At 48.7% G+C, this 23,559-nt stretch overlaps 2 protein-coding genes across 2 annotated transcripts in view; both read right to left on the minus strand.

The window, feature by feature from the left end:
* LOC144127616 (acetylcholinesterase-like) overlaps window positions 1–23,559 on the minus strand; it is a 68,852-nt gene that overhangs the window by 36,099 nt on the left and 9,194 nt on the right. Inside the window, exons 2-3 of the mRNA XM_077660590.1 lie at window positions 22,323–22,502; window positions 76–383 (exon numbers count right to left, since the gene is read on the minus strand). Of these exons, the coding sequence (XP_077516716.1) occupies window positions 76–383; window positions 22,323–22,451 (437 nt within the window). The 5' untranslated portion in view covers window positions 22,452–22,502. The remainder of the gene's footprint in view (window positions 1–75; window positions 384–22,322; window positions 22,503–23,559) is intronic.
* Window positions 22,558–23,559, minus strand: part of LOC144130028 (acetylcholinesterase-like) — a 57,457-nt gene continuing 56,455 nt past the window's right edge. The window contains exon 8 of the mRNA XM_077664069.1: window positions 22,558–22,680. Coding sequence (XP_077520195.1) covers window positions 22,558–22,680 — 123 coding nt within the window. The remainder of the gene's footprint in view (window positions 22,681–23,559) is intronic.

A 23,559-nucleotide genomic window follows, 5' to 3' on the forward strand; every position in this document is an offset into this window, starting at 1 on the left:
ATCCGGTAGTGACAGGAACAAAAAGCAGCGCCAAGATACCAGACGCTGTCCTGTGTTCGTGCAGGTGGGACTGACCCTCTCTTGGCGAACTCCGTCCAGAGTGCGATCATGCGGCGGCTGAGCGCCTGCTCCTCGGCGTCGCCGTCGGGGTGCCGCAGGGGTTCCCCGAACACTAGCCCCAGCGCGTAAAGCCTCGGCGCGCTGTTGTCGCCCCATTCGCCGTCGGCCGTCGATGCATTGTCGGAGGAGGTACGCCTCCGCCTGAGCAGCAGGTAGCGGTGCACGCTGTTACCCGCTTCGTCCAGGTAGTCGGCGAAGTGGCGCACAGGGCACACCACCAGCACGTCCATGAGCAGGTCGCCCGCCCAGTTTCCCGCCGAGCCCTGCGCCGCGGGGGAGTGCTCGCTCTACTATTTTGCGATTTCAGCGCTACTCTACCCTTTTGCGCTGGCTCATCAACGTTCTGTGCGCCATATCTGTAGCCGGCGGCACGGCTGTTGTCAGTTGCCTGCGCCTCGCCGTGGCGGGCGTCGTGTCAACGGCGTCTGAAGAATACATTTGTTCTATACTACCTTTAGGCACCTGTATGAGTGCCATGTATTGATTGTACTTCATAAGCTGATGCACAATGCCACTGCTTCTCCTGCAGTAATAAAAATGAATGTTGATTAGCTCAGCTAATCCAGGATATACAAAGCGAAAGATGTCGGCGTTCACTGTGTTCATTGGCGTTGGCGTTGACAATGTTGTAGACGGCGATGGCTTTGAGCAAAGGGAAGGGCGCATAACTGACTCCCTGGATATGCGGACGCCTCATTTGTGCTTTGATACATGTAGCGGTGGTGAGAGAGAGAGATGTGGCCTGAATGCATTAGCGCTGATAGCGTCGTGGCTGACATGCTGCACTGCAGCGTTCATTTGGTGATCAATCTCTCGCGATCAACCATTAACTGCATGCCACCTTCCAGGGTGGCAGGGAGGCCGCGCTGCGTATCCAGTGTGCGGAACGCAATCAAAGCAGGTTTTTGCAGTTAGACACCAGCGCCACGTACATGAAAGCGAGAATGAGGTCTCCACTGACCCACGGTCCCCGCCGCGGTGGCTCAGTGGTTAGGGCGCTCGACTACTGATCCGGAGTTCCCGGGTTCGAACCCGACCGCGGCGGCTGCGTTTTTATGGAGGAAAAACGCTAAGGCACCCGTGTGCTGTGCGATGTCAGTGCCCGTTAAAGATCCCCAGGTGGTCGAAATTATTCCGGAGCCCTCCACTACGGCACCTCATTCTTCCTTTCTTTCACTCCCTCCTTTATCCCTTCCCTTACGGCGCTGTTCAGGTGTCCAACGATATATGAGACAGATACTGCGCCATTTTCTTTCCCCAAAAAACCAATTATTATTATTATTATGACCCACGGAGCCGGTTGTGCGTCTTTCCTTTCGTGAAAATGAACGGCCTTCGCAAAGTTTTAATGGCAATGAACTCTATGAACGCCGTCGACTCATTTGTTTTGTTTGGTATTTGAGGAAAGGAAACGGCACAGTAACCGTCTCATATATCTCGGTGGACACCCGAACCGCGCCATGAAGGAAGGGAAAAGGAGGGAGGGAAAGAAGAAAGAGAAAACTGAAAATTGAAAGTTGGATTTTGAAGAAAGGCGCGGTGCTGCGCAGCGGCGGAACACCTGTGGCTCGGTGCTACTAGTGGCGCATGCGCAGTAGTGTCTAGGGAGCGAGAGAGAAATATCCGCGGTGAGGCGCGCTTTGTGACGTCATGTGCCTCCTCGGAGTACCGCCACGGCGAAATCACAAGTTCGCGGCCAGTAAATCTTTCGCTGTAATAACAAACAGCACCAGCAAGTACTCACTGAAAACGTCTACCGAAATTTTAACTGTACCAAGCATAAGAACAAACTAAGTATCATTTCAGTTGGAAAACACTGCTGCACTAGAAGTCCTGAAAAACGCTATATTTGTAAAGCCTCTCGGATACCTGCATAAATAAAAACGACTGGGTTTCGTGCCCGCGGCGGTGCGAACAGATCAGCTTCGCTGCACGAGAGCTATCGCCGCAACCGATCACGCCTTGTGTTAAAGTGCAGCACACTCTCGCGCTGTGCATTGCACGCCGTCGTCCTCATCGATTACCGAAAAATTCAATACGACCGCGGAAATTTTGCTTCTGCTATACGGATAGCGTCACCCGGCACCCGAAGATACCACTCTCGACCGGGTGGGCCAATTTTGGGCCTCTTAGGCCCATTTATGTTTTCACCCTGTGGGAGCCCCAGCTAGGCCTAAAGCCAAGTAGCCGGTTTCCAGCGTCCTCCGCGTACGCCATGGCGGCCTCCGCTTCCGTGGGTACGATCCCGAAACGATGGCTTGGTCAGAAGTCGTCGTCGTCAGAAGCCTGTCTTCTCCTGAAACTTCCACTCAGACGTAGGAGATAGTGAACTAAGGCCTTTTATCGTTGGTGGCACTTCGCAAACGCCAGCAACGCCTCAACACCTCGGCGGTCAACGGACCCTCCAAGAAATAGCGGCCCACCGCTGTGCCTCGACTCCGCAAAGAAGATTTCACGATCGTTATCAAGCCCACAGTGACGGTCGCCCTGAAAACGGCCCTGCAGAACGGTGAGCCAGCTGCTTTGCTCTCCGCCTACGTAAAATGCCTCTTCCGTGAACACTCTTAGTATATGGCCCATCCGGCCAGGACCAGGACATCACCATCGCCACCACTCAAGCCATTAGCGCTTGCTCGTGGATTTACACTTAAATCTTCCAAAGGCCATATATCTCGATGGTCGGTCACGCCAAAGTCAAAGGTGAAGTCTGCAGGGAGACTATTGCAGTCAGTGAGCAGGAAAATTCTACCATCCCGTAATCTAAAGTCCAGTGGCGCGGAGGAGCGATAGCTCTCATCCGCAAGCTGGGGAAGTCGACGATTACCCTGCTCACCTTCGTGGGGCACAGAGTACCACGTTACGTGCACTATCGCAGCCTGGTTACTGTGATTCGCGAATATAAGCGGAGTATTCCCGCGTGTTTCCAATGCGGCACCATCGGTCACCGCGTGGACTTAGGTTCCAGTACTCAAGGCAATCGCTTCGGACACTGCGGCCAAACGGTCGCAGCCTCGAAGACGGCAACATGGGGCCCACGAGTGCACTCCTTGGTGCATCGCCTGTGGTGGCGGCCATCTTACGGGCTCTCAAGACGGCAAAGCCAAATTCCAACGACTGCGACAACCGGGCAACACGACCGGCCAGTGAAACCAACCTTAGAGTACCATGCCCCTGGTCCTGGCACCGCTCCAAAAAATCATGGTCCTGGCACCGCTGCCTAGTATCAAAATGGATGGATGGATGGGTGGGTGGGTGGGTGGGTGGACGGACGGACGGACGGACGGACAGACGGACGGAAGGAAGGAAGGAAGCAAGCAAGCAAGCAAGCAAGCAAGCAAGCAAGCAAGCAAGGAAGGAAGGAAGGAAGGAAGGAAGGAAGGGAGGAAGGAAGGAAGGAAGGAAGGAAGGAAGGAAGGAGCGTCCCCTTTGAAATGGGGTGGTGGCAATTACCACCATGCTCGGCTTTTTTTCCTTAGTTTTGTTTAACTTTGTTAAGATTCGTCGTTTTCTTTAAATACGTTTTCCTACACCTTTAACCTTACGTCACCTCTCTGCTTTTGAGCCACCAATCTTCCAATCGCTTTTTTCTAACACTCACCGCAGATTTATTTACTTGAACATTGTTAATCTCCAAACCGTAGGGCCTCAAAAAGAGTGACTGTGCCTGTATCGGCATCCGGATTGATGCCATACATTCGAGTACGAAGTGTTTAATTGTTTCTATAGATTTACCACACACAGCACATGTGTCATATTCTTCGTTAAATTTCTTTTTTAGCTGAGCGTTCTAAGACAACCAAATCTAGCTTCAAAGAGTAGGGCACTGCCTCTTGAGTTATCATACAACGCTTCCATCCTCACCTGCCTTTTCCAGTATCGATATAGCTCTACACTATGCTTTTTTTTCATTCAGTTAATCCACTTTTTACCCTCTACGTTTTTAGCCTGCCGTTTAATGCTTTTTCTTTCTCCGTCCTCGTGTCTGGCATACTTACTGGTTAGTTTCCTAGTTCTTTTCCGCCAGTGTGAGTCAACGCTCTTTCGCTCTTTCAAAGAGAGCACAACCGGACCAGCGTCACATGCGGGCGCCTTACCCGGGCGTTCCCCCAAGCCTCCTCCGTCAACTAACCCGAAGGCGACACGCGATCGAGGCACCCCCGCATTCCAAAACGGGGATATTCCGGCTCCCGAGGGCGCTCCGCCTGACGCGCCTGAAAGGACGTCACATCCCATGGTAGAACGCCGAGATGGTCCTCCTCCGCCTCCCCATACTCCCCTACCTTCTCCCCCACCAACCCTTCTTCCTTCTTCTCCCCCCTTAACTCTGACGTCGCGGACCTCCGCCGCGAGCTCGAGACTCTCCGGGCATAAAATGCTGAACTCGACGCCGAAATTAACGCGCTAGAAACGGTTCAGTACTCCCCGCCCACTGCCCAAGTAGCTCCGGAACCGATGCAAGAAGTGCCGGCGGACCCGACACCCTCTAGCTCTGACGTGCGTTTCACCGCCTTCGAAAGCCTCTGCCGAATTAATGACTCATATGTGAAATTCTGGCCAAACCCAAGACAACCTGCTCAAGACAGTCACGGCCACGGTTACGGACACCGTGACAGCCAACATTAAGACGAGGCTAGAGTCAAAACCCCGGCTTCTCCGCCGAATGGTACCCCTCAATGACGCCAACCACCCATCGATCTAACCAAACTCTTGGAGGAGACGGAACCGCTCCCACTGCAGGTAACGGAACCTGTGCCGGCTCTCCCTTCGTATCAGCATGGCTGCGTCCCCTCCCAACCAACTCCCTAGCCCCCTGCAAAGACAGCAAGCTCTTTCCCTTCCACAGTGGTACTGTCGGGGTTTCAAAGTCAGGGCCGAAAGCGCCCACTTAACGACGTACATTGACAACCTCGAACACCCTGCCGCAGTCCTTGCGTTGCAAGAAACCGGGGATGCGGTTAAGTTCTCGGGCTATAACTTTCCAGCGAGACCCGTTCACCTGTCTCCTAGTCCATAAGAGCTACACAGCACAGGTTCATCTCGATCTAAATCTCGAATATTCGTACGTGATGGTCCCTGCCCCCCCCCCCCCCCCAGCCCCCGCGGCGCCCCGCACACATAATATGTACTGCCCCTTGAAACTCAAAAACATCGCTTTCTCTAACACTTTAGCGCAGCGCTATGGATCGCGGTTCCCTATCCCTTCATGATAGTGGGCGATTTTAACGCCCCCTGTCCCATGTGCGGCTATCGCAAGGAAGAGCCACGTGGTCGTAAGTTGGCGGAACTTATATCTACGCTGGGCATCACTCTTCTAACCGACCCGATCCACCCGACACGTGCAGGGAATTGCGTCACTCGGGACACCTGCCCCGACCTTACCCTCACGAAACACATCCGACACGCAGAGTGGATCAACACAGAGGACACCCTCGGTAGCGACCACTCCAAACTGAACACTGTCATTTACATTCGACTCTTACGTCACCCTCTTGCACAAGCCGAACTTCCCGATTGGAATGCTTTCCGCCAGGCCCTGGGAAACCTCTCTTGGAACAAAGCTACACCACTTGGGCACACGGACTCATACAAACACTCCATTCAGACGAAAAGCAGACACAGCTTACGGAGCGTGCATCGGACGCAGATAACTACCTGACGCGCCTCTGGGAAGCTCGCCGCAGCTTCAGTAAACGATGGCAGTGGCAGAAACACAATCGTAAACTCCGCGCTCGCCTCTCTGCCTCACCCAGCAAGGTGCTGAGTATGCTGCCCATCGCGAACACTGACTGGGTAGGTAGGCGCAACAGCGCAGCAAGACAGATGTCGAGCCGCAGTACTTGACGGCTCTTTAGGAGTCTCATAGAGCCTACACAAACACGCTCGGAAGCCCAGAAACATCCCACTCGCGCGATATACAACTTTAAAGGAAACACAGAGCAGCTAGCAAACTCCTTGCGCTCACAATACTTCAATAAAACTCGAGACCCGCGCGGGCAGGATTATTTTTATGCAGGCTGCGATAATCCGGAACTAGATCAGCTTTTCCGGCTTCACGACCTTCGCGCGGCTCTTGCCAAAATGCGCAGGGGGACGGCGCCTGGGAGGGATGAGGTCGCAGTCAAACTGTTGGTAAACCTTCCCGATCATAGCAGCAGCAGTTGTGGCCTCGGCAACACGCTCTAAAGTTTCCTGCTCTGTACAGGTCCCATGTGCACAGCTGATCTACCAAGCCATCACTTGTCCCGCACCCTTGGTCTGGCCTGAGCACGGTTTACTGCCAACATCGGTGGACAGATAAACTTCTCGGGCGCCACAAGCAACTCACCGGATACGCCTTCTGCCGTTTCTGCGCCTGCGTGGAAACTGACCATAAAATCTTCTGCCGCCGGACCCCCAGCATCATAGCAGCAGCAGTTGTGGCCTCGGCAACACGCTCTAAAGTTTCCTGCTCTGTACAGGTCCCATGTGCACAGCTGATCTACCAAGCCATCACTTGTCCCGCTCCCTTGGTCTGGCCTGAGCACGGTTTACTGCCAACATCGGTGGACAGATAAACTTCTCGGGCGCCACAAGCAACTCACCGGATACGCCTTCTGCCGTTTCTGCGCCTGCGTGGAAACTGACCATAAAATCTTCTGCCGCCGGACCCCCAGCATCACAGCAGCAGCAGTTGTGGCCTCGGCAACACGCTCTAAAGTTTCCTGCTCTGTACAGGTTGGTACAACTGTTTTTCCAACAGTTTATTTCAGTTTTTGGTTTTTGTACCATGGCTGCTGCTGCTGCTACTTGTACTGTAGTTCATTTTGTATCGCGCCGCTTGTTTGCCACTGTACCGTTGTGTATTTGCCTTTCCGTTTTTTTTTTTCTTGGCTACACGTAACCATTTCTCGCCATGAAGGATGATATGAAAGCCGAACTAGCAAAGATGAAAGAGGAAATCAGACAGCAAGTCAAGGTTTTCCGCGAGTCGATGGAAAGAGACTTGCGTAGCGAAATCCGTGATCTTAAGAGTGAACAAAAAAATATAACCCAAAGCCTTGACTTCGCCCATGGAACAATAGATGACTTAAAAAAGAAACTGGACGATGAAGTTGCTAAAACCCGACAGAAAGCTGCTGAATATGAGGCACTTCAAGCGAGGCTCACGTTGATGGAGGCCAAATTGAAAGATCTTGAAAACCGGCAAACCCACTCTGAACAGTACTCAAGAAAAAATAACCTTGAGATACAGGGTGTGGCTAAAAGTGAAAATGAATCGGTCACTGATATTCTCGCGAAGATTGGTGATGCTGTAAAATAACCAATTACTCAGAATGACGTTGAGGCTTGCCACCGTGTGCCCACCCGAAACCCTGATAAAGCAAACATCATCGTACAGTTCCGGTCACGCGCTAAACGCGACAACGTCCTCGGAAAAGCAAAAAAGACTCGTTTCACAAACAGCACCATCGGCCTGGACACTTCAGATCCTATCTACATCAATGAACACCTATGCCCAGTACTTAAGAAGCTTCTAGCGCTGACTGTCAAGAAAAAGTACGAAAATAGATGGAAATCCGTCTGGACGAGCAACGGAAAGATCTTCGCAAAACAAGCCGATGGCATGCCGGCTGTGCAGATCCTTACTGAACTTGACATCGACAAAATCTTTTCCGCCCAGGCTAGCGTAGCGTCCTCATCCAATGATAATGAGTAAAGTGTGCGCAGGCTTAGTTGCTTGTACAGACAGAAAAAAAAGAAGCCAAAATGGATTATCGCGAACTGATCTTACCATCAAATCTCAACCTTCAGCATTGTTTTTGTGAATCGGTCATGCATATTAACGCACGTTCGGCTAAACATAAAGAAGATGATATCATCCTTCTTTTGCAGCAATTTTCTTTTAAGTTTGATGTGATAATGATGTCAGAGACTTGGTATTCAAACAATTGCCCTGTGTTGGAAATAGATGGGTACGAGACCTTTTTTCTTAATCTCTTAAACCGACGAGGTGGCGGTGTTGCGATACTTGTTTCGGCTCAAAAGAAAAGTGAAATTTTGACAGATTTCAGTATGGTGACTGATGATTTTGAAATGCTGACAATTCAAAATAAAAGCCAAGTAATTTCTGTTGTATACCGCCCACCAAACGGTAACTTTATGCGCTTTCTAGATTAATATGAATATTTTTTAAACTGCGTGTCAAAAAATAACCTGATATTGGTTGGTGGGGGTGATTTCGACATCAATGTCTTAGAAGATAGCCATCCTGCACGTGAATTTAATATGCTACTGCTTTCGTCTGGTTTCGAAAATGTAAGTAAAACACCAACACGCATTACATGTTCCACATGTTCAGTACTTGATCTTCTAATAACAAACATTGATACTACCATAAACAGTGCAGGCACAATTTCATCCGACATCAGTGACCATTGCCCGGTTTACCTTGCGCACTACGTAAATTCAATACCAAAAGAAAGACGAAAGAAATGTTTCACTACTCAGTGCATCACTGAAAACAGTTTAAAGCTGTTCAAACAAGAAATATCATGCCAAGATTGGTCAATAGTAAAAACAAAAGGTAATGCAGATGAAGCTTACAATGAATTTATCAAGCTCTTCATGCTTGTCTATGAAAAATATTTCCCATTAAAAGCTCTTAAACGCACTAAAAGAGCGAGGAAGCCCTGGGAGACAAAAGAGCATCTAAAAAAGATAAAAAGCAAAAACCGCCGTTATCAATCCTTTTTACGTACACGATTGGATACAACTTTGAAAGACTTTAAAACCCTTCGGAATAAGCTGAATGTGGAGCTGCGGCGCGCGAAGTTTTCATATTATGAACAAATCTTTGCTAATATCGCTGAACAGCGCACCAACGCTGCCTGGAAAATAATGAATAGTGTTCTAGGCCGTGGAAGCAAAAATTCCCCGCCAGATACTTTAATGATAAATGGCCGTGAACTTGGCGGCAAGGAAGTCCCTGACTACTTAAATCATTTTTTCATTAATGTCGCTGACCCAATTCAAACGGAAATCGACCTCACCGAAAACAGAAATCACCGAGACACCATCATTGACAGCATATTCTTACAGCCAACCGATGGGTCTGAAATCCACAGTATAGTTATGGCTTTACCAAGCAGCAAGGCGTTAGACACCGATACTATTCAGATAAGACCCGTTAAATACGTCTTGAGCATAATAACGCCTGTACTTGTACATATATTTAACTTAGTAACGATTGGATACAACTTTGAAAGACTTTAAAACCCTTCGGAATAAGCTGAATGTGGAGCTGCGGCGCGCGAAGTTTTCATATTATGAACAAATCTTTGCTAATATCGCTGAACAGCGCACCAACGCTGCCTGGAAAATAATGAATAGTGTTCTAGGCCGTGGAAGCAAAAATTCCCCGCCAGATACTTTAATGATAAATGGCCGTGAACTTGGCGGCAAGGAAGTCCCTGACTAAGCTTAAATCATTTTTTCATTAATGTCGCTGACCCAATTCAAACGGAAATGGACCTCACCGAAAACAGAAATCACCGAGACACCATCATTGACAGCATATTCTTACAGCCAACCGATGGGTCTGAAATCCACAGTATAGTTATGGCTTTACCAAGCAGCAAGGCGTTAGACACCGATACTATTCAGATAAGACCCGTTAAATACATCTTGAGCATAATAACGCCTGTACTTGTACATATATTTAACTTAGTAACGATTGGATACAACTTTGAAAGACTTAAAAACCCTTCGGAATAAGCTGAATGTGGAGCTGCGGCGCGCAAAGTTTTCATATTATGAACAAATCTTTGCTAATATCGCTGAACAGCGCACCAACGCTGCCTGGAAAATAATGAATAGTGTTCTAGGCCGTGGAAGCAAAAATTCCCCGCCAGATACTTTAATGATAAATGGCCGTGAACTTGGCGGCAAGGAAGTCCCTGACTACTTAAATCATTTTTTCATTAATGTCGCTGACCCAATTCAAACGGAAATCGACCTCACCGAAAACAGAAATCACCGAGACACCATCATTGACAGCATATTCTTACAGCCAACCGATGGGTCTGAAATCCACAGTATAGTTATGGCTTTACCAAGCAGCAAGGCGTTAGACACCGATAATATTCAGATAAGACCCGTTAAATACGTCTTGAGCATAATAACGCCTGTACTTGTACATATATTTAACTTAGTAACGATTGGATACAACTTTGAAAGACTTAAAAACCCTTCGGAATAAGCTGAATGTGGAGCTGCGGCGCGCAAAGTTTTCATATTATGAACAAATCTTTGCTAATATCGCTGAACAGCGCACCAACGCTGCCTGGAAAATAATGAATAGTGTTCTAGGCCGTGGAAGCAAAAATTCCCCGCCAGATACTTTAATGATAAATGGCCGTGAACTTGGCGGCAAGGAAGTCCCTGACTAAGCTTAAATCATTTTTTCATTAATGTCGCTGACCCAATTCAAACGGAAATGGACCTCACCGAAAACAGAAATCACCGAGACACCATCATTGACAGCATATTCTTACAGCCAACCGATGTGTCTGAAATCCACAGTATAGTTATGGCTTTACCAAGCAGCAAGGCGTTAGACACCGATAATATTCAGATAAGACCCGTTAAATACGTCTTGAGCATAATAACGCCTGTACTTGTACATATATTTAACTTAGTAATAGAGTCCGGAAAATTTCCAGACGCAATGAAGATAGCTAGAACGTCAGTTGTCTTTAAAGGAGGAGATCGCAACTTGCCAACAAATTATCGACCTATATCTATTCTTCCAGTCTTCTCGAAAGCGCTGGAAAAAATAATCTCTGTTAGAATAACTGGGTTCTTTGATAGACATAACGTTCTGAGTGACGCGCAATACGGCTTTAGGAAAGACAGGTCGACGGAAATGGCTCTATTAGCAATAAAGGAAAGTATTTTGCAAAACATAGAAAACAATATGTTCACACTTGCAGTTTTTGTAGATTTTAGCACAGCATTTGACTGCCTGAACCACCAAATTTTAATCAGTAAACTGCAATCTTATGGAATCCGCGGAAAGTGCATAGATTTACTCAAAACATACCTTGAAAACAGAGCTCAGTTTGTGCACTTAAACAACCATAATTCAGTGATTCTACCTATTAGATATGGAGTCCCGTAAGGCAGCGTTCTTGGTCCGCTATTGTTCAACGCCTATATAAATTACATTGTAGACATAGATCATTCAACAGATTTTATCATCTATGCTGACGACAGCACTCTACTTATTTCTGGCACAAACATAGATAATTTAATACTGAAATGTAACGAAGTACTTGAAAAACTGTCTGTTTGGTCCAAAGCAAACCTACTCAAGATAAATGCTGTCAAAACAAAAGCAATGATTTTTCGCGCCAGGAATAAAGAAGTTAAAACGAACCTTACAATTACGTTCGAAACTCTAGAAATAGAAGTTGTTGACCACCACAAGATTCCTGGAGTATACTTCTCTTCTAGCTTAGGCTGGGATACTCATATCAATTATCTATGTAAAAAACTGTCTTCAGTTACAGGAGCTCTAGCACACTGCCGCAGTATACTTCCTTTGAAAGCGAAACTTCAGATATATCAAGCATTATTTAACTCTCATCTAAATTATTGTACTTTAGTATGGGGCACAACAACTAAAAGAAATTTAAACAGGCTTCTAGTAATACAAAAGCTAATAATTCGTCATGTTGCCAATATGGAACCAATGGCCACTACAACAAGTACCTTCAGGTCATTTGAAATACTTCGTATTGAGGATATTTATGAATTCCGACTATTGAAAACATTTTACTTTTCCTCCCTTACTACAATAAACCAACTAATGTCATTAGCATCACTGCAGCGCCGCGACGCTAACGTACCCACAAGAAATAAAGATTTGTGGGAAATCCCACGGTTCCGAACTTTTTATAAGTATCAAGCGTTATTACATAACCTCCCACTTATACTAAACAAAAATACTCACACTTTAGGTTTGAATGGAAGAGGTTTGAGGTCTTGTTTTTTGTAATTGCTCTCCCCTGGTAATACTTTGTTTTGGTATACTGTGTTTTGTTACACCTTATGTTTTTGTTTTTTTTCTGTTCTGTTCTTGTGCTTTTTTTCATGCAAATCAATTGTACAATGTTTTTTTTTTTTTGCCACGTTTCATGAAATGTGTTTTTGTGTACTTTGTTTGATGTCTGACTTGTGTTATTTACCTGGTATAATTTCAGTGCTCCGAATTTTGTACAAAACTTGTAATTACTGTTGCAAATTAGAGGTAAATGTCTGTTTTAATTATAATGTGTTTTTACTCATACTGCTATGTAACGGTCTTCTTGGCCTTAGTCAAGCTGCATGAGCAGCTTTTAGCCAAGGAGACCCTCCAGGCACTTTCTGGAAAATAAACATTGAATTGAATTGAACCCTACTTGAATATATCAACGCCATTTGGACCGGGGACACTTCGTTGCATCCGATTAGAAGACATCATTCATCATCATCATTTATTATCCCTTAAGGGCCCTGGGTTGGGCATTACATAAGCGGCGAGGGGGGTAGCGAGTAAAGTATTCACGTGGTCATATAATTATAAAGCGAAATAAAAAGCAGAGAGGCAAGGTAACGTTATACATTCATATGGGACCATGGTTAATGAAACGACAATACGAAAAAAAAAGACGAAACGAACACCCATGCGATTGTAAACATGCGGAAATGAAAGGTTTATATGCAAATTAAATTATTAAAAAGACAGAGAAAAAACATGCAAGACAAAGCAGAAAATATGGCATATACATGGGCTTAGGGAAGAGCTACAAAACAAAATTCGCGTTTGATATCCGAGTAAAGCAGGAAATGCTTACTGATAAGGGGATTATTTGGCAAAGTGAGCGGATATTAGCTGCCTGAATTTAGAGTTGTCCCGTTCATGGACTATTGGTTCAGGAATCAGTTCCATTCTTCAATGGCCAAGGGTAAGAACGACTTGTTAAATGCGTTTGTTGCACCAGTTATGCGCTGCACGCTCATAGAGTTGAAAAGACGACGTGGTGTTCGTGCAGGTGGTAATAAAAGGAAGGTTCTCAGGTGAAGGCGATGATAATATAGATTATGAGATAGGCGCTGCAGCGAAATTCTTCCTTCGATGAGGTAATGATTCAAGGCTAATGGGCTACACGCAAGAAGCGTGTAGGGCCAGGCAGCGGACATTGACCAGCCAAGGCCGTGACCGAGAGAGAGAGGGAAGGAGGGGGCACGTTTTCCCGGAACTTCCCGAGGTTCCCGTTGCTGGAACGATGCGGCTGCGCGGGGAGATGCGGGATGGGTCGCGCGGCTTGCTATTTGCCCTCCACGGAGTTTAGGAATGACCGTCTAGGTGGGAAGGTCGGCAGAGCCTTTGAAAGGTCAACACCGCGGTCGAGACGGATCCGGACGCTCACTCTTTAATGGGAGAAATTAAGCCTATCTTAGGGGACGCATTTAGCAGGCACCGTGACGACTCCAACGACCGAGGCAAATGCATGCTAAGAGCTCTCGTGAAACAGGCTGGCTTAACGAAACGCAGCTGGACAAAAGGGAGGCCGCCGCACGTTCAAAGGCAGCAACGGCATGGTTGTCGCCACTTTCCGGATTTCGGGGGACGCCTGTCAACAGTCGTCACGAATCCGAGTAGTTGGGAACAGGGCTCAACTAGGCATACTAGCAGCGCAAAAAAACACACACAAAAGAAGAAGAACGAGACACCGAGAGACACGCACACACGCTGCGATGGCACGCGTTTTCTTTATCTCTTAACGCGCATACACGACGCAGCCAATATATTCCACTTGATAGCTTGGAATAAAATCAGCTGTGAGTGCAGCGTCTGTGGTGTCTCTCGGTGTCTCGTTCTTCTTCTTTTGTGTGTGTTTTTTGCGCTGCTACTATGCCTAAGATAAGTAACTAACTCGCCCAAGAGCTCGTTTTACTGGAACAGGGTTCAACGCTCCCGTTTGTTACTCGCGGCGGTAGCGGCTCGGTTGAAATCGATAATTGCCCTAGTGCTGGGAGCCGCCAGGTTCACGAGTTTTCAGGAAGCCGGTGACATGTGAGAGTGTTTTTGATGTATTTTCGCATGTTTCTTTTTTTACTCTCTAAGGGAGACAGTTTGTGTAGTACTGTGGAAGTATGGAGCGTGGCACGTAACCTAGTGGGTCAATCGTTTTGAGGGTCCATTCCCTGAATGCCGTTTTTATTGCGAAAGTAATACTGCTCGAGGTTTCCGCTCTTGGCCGTCGTCCCAGAGAATCCACCATTCACCTTTAGCGTGACCTATGTCTGACGTCATACCAGCTGTGGAAAAGCGGGCCCCAACTCGGCTCGTCACGATCGTCCCAGCGAATCCTCCATGCTGCAGCTGCGCGCCGCTGCCGCGAGGGGCGCTCGCTGTACGTGACGCTCACTCTACAAGGTGCATCTACAAGGAAGACCTGCAGAAGTTGTTAGACATATGCAGTACAGAGGGAGATAGATTAGGCTTCAAGTACAGTAAGGAAAAATCTGCAGTCATGACATTTAATGAAGACGGCGGCGAGCATAGAATACAGGAGTTCGTGCTAAAAGTAGTGAATGAGTACAAGTATCTTGGGGTGTGGATAAATAACAGTGTTGAGTATCTGACAGAGCATGAAAAATATGTAATGAATAAAGCTAGTAGGAATGCAGCTGTCATGAAAAATAGGGCACTGTGGAATTACAATAGGTATGAGGTGGTAAGAGGGATCTGGAAAGGGGTGATGGTCCCTAGCCTGACCTTCGGGAATGCGGTCCTGTGTATGAGGCCAGAAGTTCAAGCAAGGCTGGAAATTAGGCAACGGGGAGTAGGGAGGTTAGCTTTGTGAGCACATGGCAATACACCAAATCAGGGGGTACAGGGTGATATGGGATGGGCGTCTTTCGAGAGCAGAGAGGCTAACAGTAAGATAGCATTTGAGGAACGATTGAGAAGGATGGAGGAAAAGCGGTGGGCTAGGAAAGTTTTCAGGTACCTGTATATAAAGAATGTTGACACGAAATGGAGAAAGCGAACTAGAAAATTGACAAGCAAATATCTGGACAGCAGTAAGGGGGCAAATCAGCAATTATCGGTTAAGAAAAAGGTTAAAGGAACAGAGAGAGCTTTGTGGAAAGCCGGGATGCTGACGAAATCTGCACTAGAAACAACCGGACCTTTAAACAGGAAATTGTCAAAGAAAATATCTATGATAATTGTAGGGGAAGTTCTTTGTTGTTTGAGGCCAGGACTGGAGTTTTGCGGACTAAGAAGTATAGAGTCAGGTACCAGGAGATAGACACTTTGTGCATTGCGTGCGGAGAGGAGGAGGAAACAGCTGAACACTTGATACTTTTCTGTAAAGGGCTTCACCCTACAGTGGAAGGCAGCGGGGCTGACTTACCCAAGGCATTGGGGTTTAGGGATAGTGAAGGGAAAGTGGATTTTAAGAGGTTAGAAGTAACCAAGCGAAGGTTATCTGATTGGTGGCTAAAAGCAAGACAGGAGTAAAATTTCACAAGACATGGCTAGGTGGCTTGAGCCACCGCCCGATGTAAAGGGTTCAGCCGTATCCATCCATCCATCCATCCATCGTCATGCCAGCTGTGGAATAGCGCCCCCCTCCCCCCCAAGTCGGCTCGTCGCGATCGTCCCAGCGAATCCTCCACGCACCACTGCCGTGGGGGAGGCGCTCGCTCTACGTGACGTCATGCCAGCTGTGGAAAAGCGGCTCCCCAACTCGGCTCGCCGCAGCCGTCCCAGCGAATCCTCCATGGTATGTCGGATGATGTGTATAAGGTGAAGCTGCAACGATGTGTTGCAGCTAAAAAGCGGCGGCGTGCGGAAGAAACGGATAAAGAGCGGGAACAACGTTTAGCTAAACGGCGTGCATATTATGCAGCCAGGGCGAACATCTCTTGATCTGGGTGCATCTACAAGTATCATGCATGCTCTCAATGCTGACGCGACTTTGGCGACACCTGATCTGGAACGACATAACGAAGCGAGGAAGAGACAACGCGCTCAAGAGACGCCAGAAAAACGCTCCGCACGACTCGAGAAACGTAACAAAGATGCGGCTAGAAGTCGTGCCACGTCCCGGAATGACTCCAACTGCGGAAGAGACCGCTTTGAGTTTAGGAGAGCGTCAGAATGAGACGAAACGAAGCTTTCGCAATTCATCTTGGGTTAACCAGAGCTAAACCACATCCAATTTTTTGTAAGCAATTTTGATGCCCTTTTTCTACTGTATATTTTAGGGAGAGGGTTTGGAACCTTGCGGAAACTGGAAGGCGTGCCATGCAGGTTGTAAACCAACCATGTGTCGGTTTGTTGTCATTAGGTGATGCAGAATGTGAACCAGTCTCCTAGGTCTTTAAAACTGGGTCCCGGAGCCTGGAAAATTAATATGAGCTATATTCCGATCCCTTGCATCTTCGGCGATGCCAAAGAGGGAAGATTTTCCCTCAGCCATTTCCGTGTAATTGTGCTCGTTGTTTATTTTGTTGTAAATATTAAAATTCCTGTATAAAGCTTCAGTTTACCTTCCCTCAAGTGAAGTGTTCCCTGATCTCGCCTGCTATACCGTCTCGGATGGTGGGGAACCTGTTGTGGAGCCCGAAGAACGAACCTTAAAGGGGCTCTGAAAGGGGCTCTAATGAAGTTGCGGTATGCCTGGAATGTTAAAGCACGCCGCTTCATGAATATTGTCCACGAAGAATTTTATAATGCGCTTTGTAGAAACAGTTATCTGTAGTCAAAATTTGAATTTCAGCGTCTTCGCGCCTTTCCCTCTCCTCTTGTCACTTTTTGCACATTGGAATGTCGGCGTTCCTCCGCCGGGCCCGCCTCCGGGGAAACGCTTCCTGACCCGCCGGAGCTACGCGACTTATTGGCCGCGGCATTGGTAGCTGGCCGACGTCTGAAAGAATCTAACCAATAGCCACCTCTCAACATGTATACGTAGATAAAATCGATGGAGGAGGGTGCGAGCATGAAAAAGTCGCCGGGAAGGGCTCGCCAACTATCGCGCGTGATTGTGGGTTCTCTGATGCTTGTAGAAGTGCATTCCTTGGCCCATGTGTTCATGACAACACAATGCCGTGATTGAGAGAGTTGATGTCCTCTCCTTGGAAGGTATTTCAGAACGAGACCGAGTACGGCCTGTTTCAAATGGGAACGCGGGGCGCACCACAAGGCGCTGTGCTGTCCCCGCTTCTCTTTACATTGCCATGATGCATCTCCCGGCAGAGTGCTAGTATCGGTTGTGTTCATAAAAGTACGCCGACGACATCACGATCTGGGCCACTATGGGAAACATAAGAGAGATATGGAGGAATGCCTGCAAGCAGCGGCGAGCATAGTATACCACTATGCTACGTACTGCGGCCTCCAGTGCTCCCCGTCCAAGTCTCAATTTATGCATATTTGACCTCCTCCGAAATGCAAAATCTCCGTTCAGCTCTCTCTCGCCAGCGGCCCCATCCGGAAAGCGCAGGAGCTGCGAATACTCGGTCTCTTCATTAATCAGCGTCTCAAGGCATACACGACCCTTGCCAAACTCCGCAAAGTCGGCGACCAGGTGGGCCGAATGGTTCGCCGCGTTTCCAACAAGCGAGGAGGGTTGCGATGTAAGGATGCGGTGCGGCTCGCCCATGCCTTCGTAACTAGTCGAGTACTGCAGCCGACTCTTTGACGAAGATTGCTTGGAGGCTGTACTCCGCAAAATTTTCAAGAGAGCCCTCGACCTCCCGATCTCCGCTTCTAACGCGCAACTCCTCGTGTTGGGGATGGTGAAGGTGAGCACCTATGGGAAACCTCGCGAGGCGCATCTCGTTAACCAATACACGCGTCTCGCACAGACCGTGTCTGGTCGCTGCCGCTTGGACCGGTTACATATCAAACATGACCACCGTACGATGGAAAGGGTTCGAGTGCCCGAACTGTGGAGACGCGCCCTCTACGTTCGACCCCTTCCATCTAAGATAAACAAGGAGGACCATAATGGCCGGCGCGAGGTGCGTGCGGATGCCCTGCACCGCCACTATGGCTACAAGAAACAAGTCTACGTCGACATTGCAGCCCCCACCACTCCAGGAGGGGACGGTACATGGCTGCAGTCATACACGAGGGAAAACAGGTGGACGGCCTCTCGTTCAGAGCGCCCAGCTCCACGCATGCGGAGGAGATGGCGATCGCCCTCGCCGCCTCCTATTCTGACTCTAAATTCATCCTCACAGACTCTCGCGGAGCCTATCGTAACTTTGAATTCATTTGAATCACTCCACATCCTCACCAAATTCTTCGCCGCAGAACCCGCGACAGCGATCCAACACATTGCTGAATCATATGGGTTCGCGGCCACCAAGGCATGTCAGGTAACGAAGCCGCCCATGAGGCAGCCGGCGCACTCACCGGGCACCAGATGTCCCTTGGGAGGACCTTAACCCAAATCACAGCCCTCTTCGCTCCTTTAAAGGTGTTGCTGAGTACTATCGTGACTAACACCGGCGCTACCCGGCTCCTATGAAGGGACTGGGTAAAGCTGGCCAGCGAACTCTCCTTAGGCTCTTTACAAACACCCTGCTGTGCCCGGCGGTTCTCAAGCACTTTGATCCTTCTTTTGACGGCAGCTGCTCGTTCTGTGGGGAGGTGGCCGACACCGTCCACATGCTGTCGACAGGCAGGCAAAATCCTTCTCCCCCCCTCCATCACCCCTTCCCCTACCCGAGAGGACTGGGAGGCGGCCCTGCTGGGCTGCCAGGAACTATAGGCCCAACAGGCCCTGGTTCGGCAGACCTGCGCAGCGGTGAAGACCAACGGGCGAATCGAAAGTTGGTCAGTGGACACCTCATACCCGCTTTGAGCTACGTGGTGGTAGTGACAGAGAGGAGGAGGAGGAAAGACGGGGAGGTTAACCAGAAGAATAACCGGTTTGCTACCCTGCACGGGGGTAAAAGGGTGAGGGGATAAAAAGATGAAGGCACATGCAGGGCTGTCAGCCATACCTATTAAGAAGCAGTAGTGCTTGGTGAAAGCTACACAAGAGCCACAGGCGCCACACCAAAGTTTCTTCACGTCGTGGTAGGCCGGATGGAAGCCGAAGCTTCAGATCTGGGTCCAAGGTTTTTAAACGCGAATTCGAAAATTGGCCTGAATTCCACGCGGCAAGCGTGATGCTCCGCGCCTGTGGTCTAAGTGTATACCCGCTGCGTCGGCTCTCGAAATGTGGATGGACACACAATCGCCCTCATGGTGAGCAGTTCGCGCGGCCTCGTCCGCGCGGTGGTTGCCTGCGATGCCGCTGCGTCCTAGAGATCAGCACTTAAACACTGCCTTGCATGTTATTACTTAAGATATTGATTTTGTTGTGTTTGATATTACTGTTCCATTTTAATCATGTAATAATATTAATAATTGGTTTTTGGGGAAAGGAAATGGCGCAGTATCTGTCTCATATATGAAATATGTTTCCATGTATGCAATATGTTTTCATATATTGATTTTTCGACATGTATAACTTGATATTGAAATTTCGCGCCACATATTGAAATTCCAAGTGGTGTCTCTCCTGTACCTGCAATGCGTGCACATTGAGTGAACTTCATGCTGCCCTACCTTCTAATAAGGAATTGCTGCCTCATCTGGTTTATCGTAGGCTTAGTATGAAATATGTATGTGCTTAGAACTGAGGGAAATTATGTTTTAGTGATTGATGTTTATAATTAGTTCGAAAGCGCGGAATATACCTGTAGCAAAATGGTGGTTTGAGCTAGTTGGTACATATTCACAATTTCACCAGCGCTGCGACTAGGAACAAGAACAGAGAAGGAAGACAAGGACAAGCGCTACTAACAGAACAAGAACAGAGAAGGAAGACAAGGACAAGCGCTACTAACAACTCAGTTGTTAGTAGCGCTTGTCCTTGTCTTCCTTCTCTGTTCTTGTTCCTAGTCGCAGCGCTGGTGAAATTGGGAATATACCTGTTATTAGTGCTTCTGGTAGAAACGATATGTTCGTGACGCTGTAGTGGTGCGGTTGAAATGAGGACGATGAACGTTGAAATGTAGCGATAGCTACATTACGGTGGGATTTCGAGCCTTCAGCGTGGCGGCGCCGTGGCGGTGGTGGCGCTGCACCCTGTGGCTGCGCCGGCACGCTGTCACGTTGTGCGGAGCAGCTGCCGGTCGCGCGCGCCGTGTCTGATCACGTGGTCCGTCACGTGTTTGGTCACGTGGCCAAATTCCACTTGGTCAGATGTAGCTATCGCGTCACTCCATGTTTAACCAAAGCTAAACCATCGCCAATTTTTTTCTGAGCGGTTGAGTAAGACAGCCCGAAGACGTGGTGATGTAACGTGCGCTATGGTTGTAAGGACGAGCACATGGATCGTCGCGAGTGACAGTTCCCGGTCGCACGTACCTTACGCCTTTTGTCATCTTGGAGTCGTGCTCCCGCGACGTGATTCTGGGGATGGATGTATTAACTGACAACGTAGCGATTATGAACCTCTGCTCGAGAACCGTCATTGCGTCAACGGAGAACGCCCCGCGCCGTGGCTCGGAGCGTTAGAGCGGTTCTTCACGAACACGCCACTATACCACCGCGATCTTCTCTTATGGAATCTTTGGATGCTCTCAACGAGTTTGACGGAGTTGTCGAAAATAATTACCCTCTTCGGCTTGAGCGTGCTGTCGCTGTTTCCAGGGCTGGCGTCCACTTGCAGGGATGTTTTAATCACCAGCTTCAGCGACGAATACCGGTACCTCAACACAGGAGCCGCCGTCATTTGCATTCACGCTATTGTCTACCTCCCTGATGCTTCTGCCCTTGCGTGTGCCTCGCTCAAGAAGCTTGAGAGGGGCGCCGCTCACTTGCAGTTCAACGCAAAGCCTGCCCTGTCAGACTAGCAACGGCACGACGCTAGCCATTTGCCAAAGCGGCATCTTTCCATCGTCCTCACACGTCGGACGGACGCATCTTTCCAAACACCGCTTTATTACCGACGAGGTATGCCACCTTTACGGCAGTCCAGGTATTGTGTCTCCCCGACTGAACGCGACGCCATTCACAGAAAAATAAAATGCATGATCGATGATGACGTCATCCAACCATCCGTGAGCAGCGCCTGTCGTAGCAGTGAAAAAGGGAGAGGGGACGTGACTACCAGCGGCTAAACGGCGTAACCAAGAAGGACGTTTGCCCGTGTCATGTGTAGTTGACAATCGCCTCCGCAGTGCCACATATACGTATCGCCGACCGACCTGAAGTCTAATCTAGAAATCTTGATTGTGGTTGGCGAAAGTGATCATCGAGAAAAGACTGCGTTCATCACACTTGATGAATTGTTCGAATTTAAAGTTACGCCATTTGGTAATTGCTCTGCTCCAGCGACATTACGGAGGCTTATGGACACTCCAATTGCAGTCTGAAAAAGCAGACCTGTCTTGTCTATCTTAATGACGCCGTCATTTTCGCGCCAGCCTTCGACGAACGACTTTTGACGCCTTAACACAGTCTTCCACGTTATCAAGACCTTTCGGATGAGGTGGTTGGTCACGTGACCAGGTTCCACCTGGCCAGCTGTAGCTATCGCGTCACTCCAGATTTAACCAGAGCTAAACCACCGCCAATTTTTTTTTTTGTCTAGGTTCTCTGTATTCATTCACTTGAAGTTTCACTATGCGTGGATATTCAAGGTTGCTGGTGGAGGTTGGTATGCATTTTGTAGCGATAGCTACATTACGGTAACATTTCCTCAGCGTGGCGGCACTGCCACTCTGTGGCTGCGCTGCCACGCTGTCACGGGGTGCGGAGCAGCTGCCGGCGGCGCGGCGCCGTGGCTGATCACGTGGTTCGTCACGTGGTTGGTTACGTGGCCAAGTTCCACTCGGCCAGCTGTAGCTATCGCGTAACTCCAGGTTTAAGCAGAGCTAAACCACCGCCAATTTTTTTTCCTTTACTGAACTCCAAAATGCACAGTTCCTTGGCATAAAACATTAAATGGGCCCTTGCAACTGATTTGTAGCGGGGGATGAAAAACGGCACCGGCTAACAGCTGCTGAACGCCAGCCTGACGTTGTTCCGGGAACAAGCCTTGCCCATATCAGGCTTCCCCGAAAAGCCGTCTCCAAGCGGCGTGTGACAGAGCGGCGCTCACGTTCATGTAGTAGCGGGCGACGACGATGGCGCTGTCGTTGCTGAAGCCCAGCTCCGGCAGCAAGGCGGGTGCGAAGCTGTTGAGCAGCTCGCCGGGGATGATGCCCTTTTTCCGCAGGTACGACACCATGGACGGTGCCTCGTCCTCCACGTGGCCGAGCAGAACGTTCACGCCACTCACCTGCGGGGACACGTGGCAGTTGAAAAAGGAAGGCCGCAAAGGCGTATGTTACGGCTCAGCCCTGCCTGCACAACATCAGGGCAACAGCTGATTCCTCAGTAACTATGATGGAGCCGAAGGCATCCGTTCTCTCAGTTATCGTCGCACTGACACGTACAAATACGTGCACCAGAACCACCTGATCACAAAATTAGAACAGATTCACAACAGAGCTGCCAGGTTCATCTGCAAGAACTATAGCCCCAGTGCAGTATGACAAAAATGACAAAAGGAAGCGATCTCCCGCCTCTAGAAAACCGCCTGCTCAGTTTCGCTCCTATGCTTGCCGCACATGTATGTGCATACAGATAGGCCCCTGCCACTTCGCACTTCTACACGGTTGTATCATCATGCGAGTTTTTCACGCATCTCCGGACGCACAAAGGCTTTCAATTCATCGCCATTTTTCCGAGCCATATCACTTTGGAATGATCTCCCTGCTTCAATTGCGTCGTGAAATGATGTTCTATTCCGTGAGCTAGCTTGTACTGCTAGAATAATCCATCAATATCTGTTTTCCAAGCTTGCGTTAATTTTAAGGCGAAAGCCTTTAATGGCTCATACTACCGGTCGAGATCCTGTCTGTCCGTTACATCGCCAAACGGAAGTCACGACAACGGAAGAGGCGTCATACCGTCCGTTACGCTCTTCAACTCGATAAGAAAAAAAAATCTTTGCGCACTATTGGACTCGAACCCCCATCCATCCGTTCCGCAGCCGAGCGTGCTAACGACTACGCTACTTCCTGCCGACGCATGTGTAGTTCTCCTTGTCTAGGACGCTGCAGTGTGTTTGCGGAAAGGCGCCGAATCAGACGGATGCCTCCCGAACGCCCTCCAGTGCGTCCAACATTTAAGATTCACAAACAATTGTGTACTTAATTAACATCTTAACCACACATCAGTGACACAGGCAGCAACACCGCGCTAAAGGCTTTCGCCACACCGCACTTTAGGCCAACAAAGTGTCCCCCTGAATTTTGTATATATTCTCTTGTATATTTTGTGTGCATCTCCGG

The sequence above is a fragment of the Amblyomma americanum genome, chromosome 4, assembly GCF_052857255.1.
Source record: "Amblyomma americanum isolate KBUSLIRL-KWMA chromosome 4, ASM5285725v1, whole genome shotgun sequence".
Classification (NCBI taxonomy): Eukaryota; Metazoa; Arthropoda; class Arachnida; order Ixodida; family Ixodidae; genus Amblyomma; species Amblyomma americanum.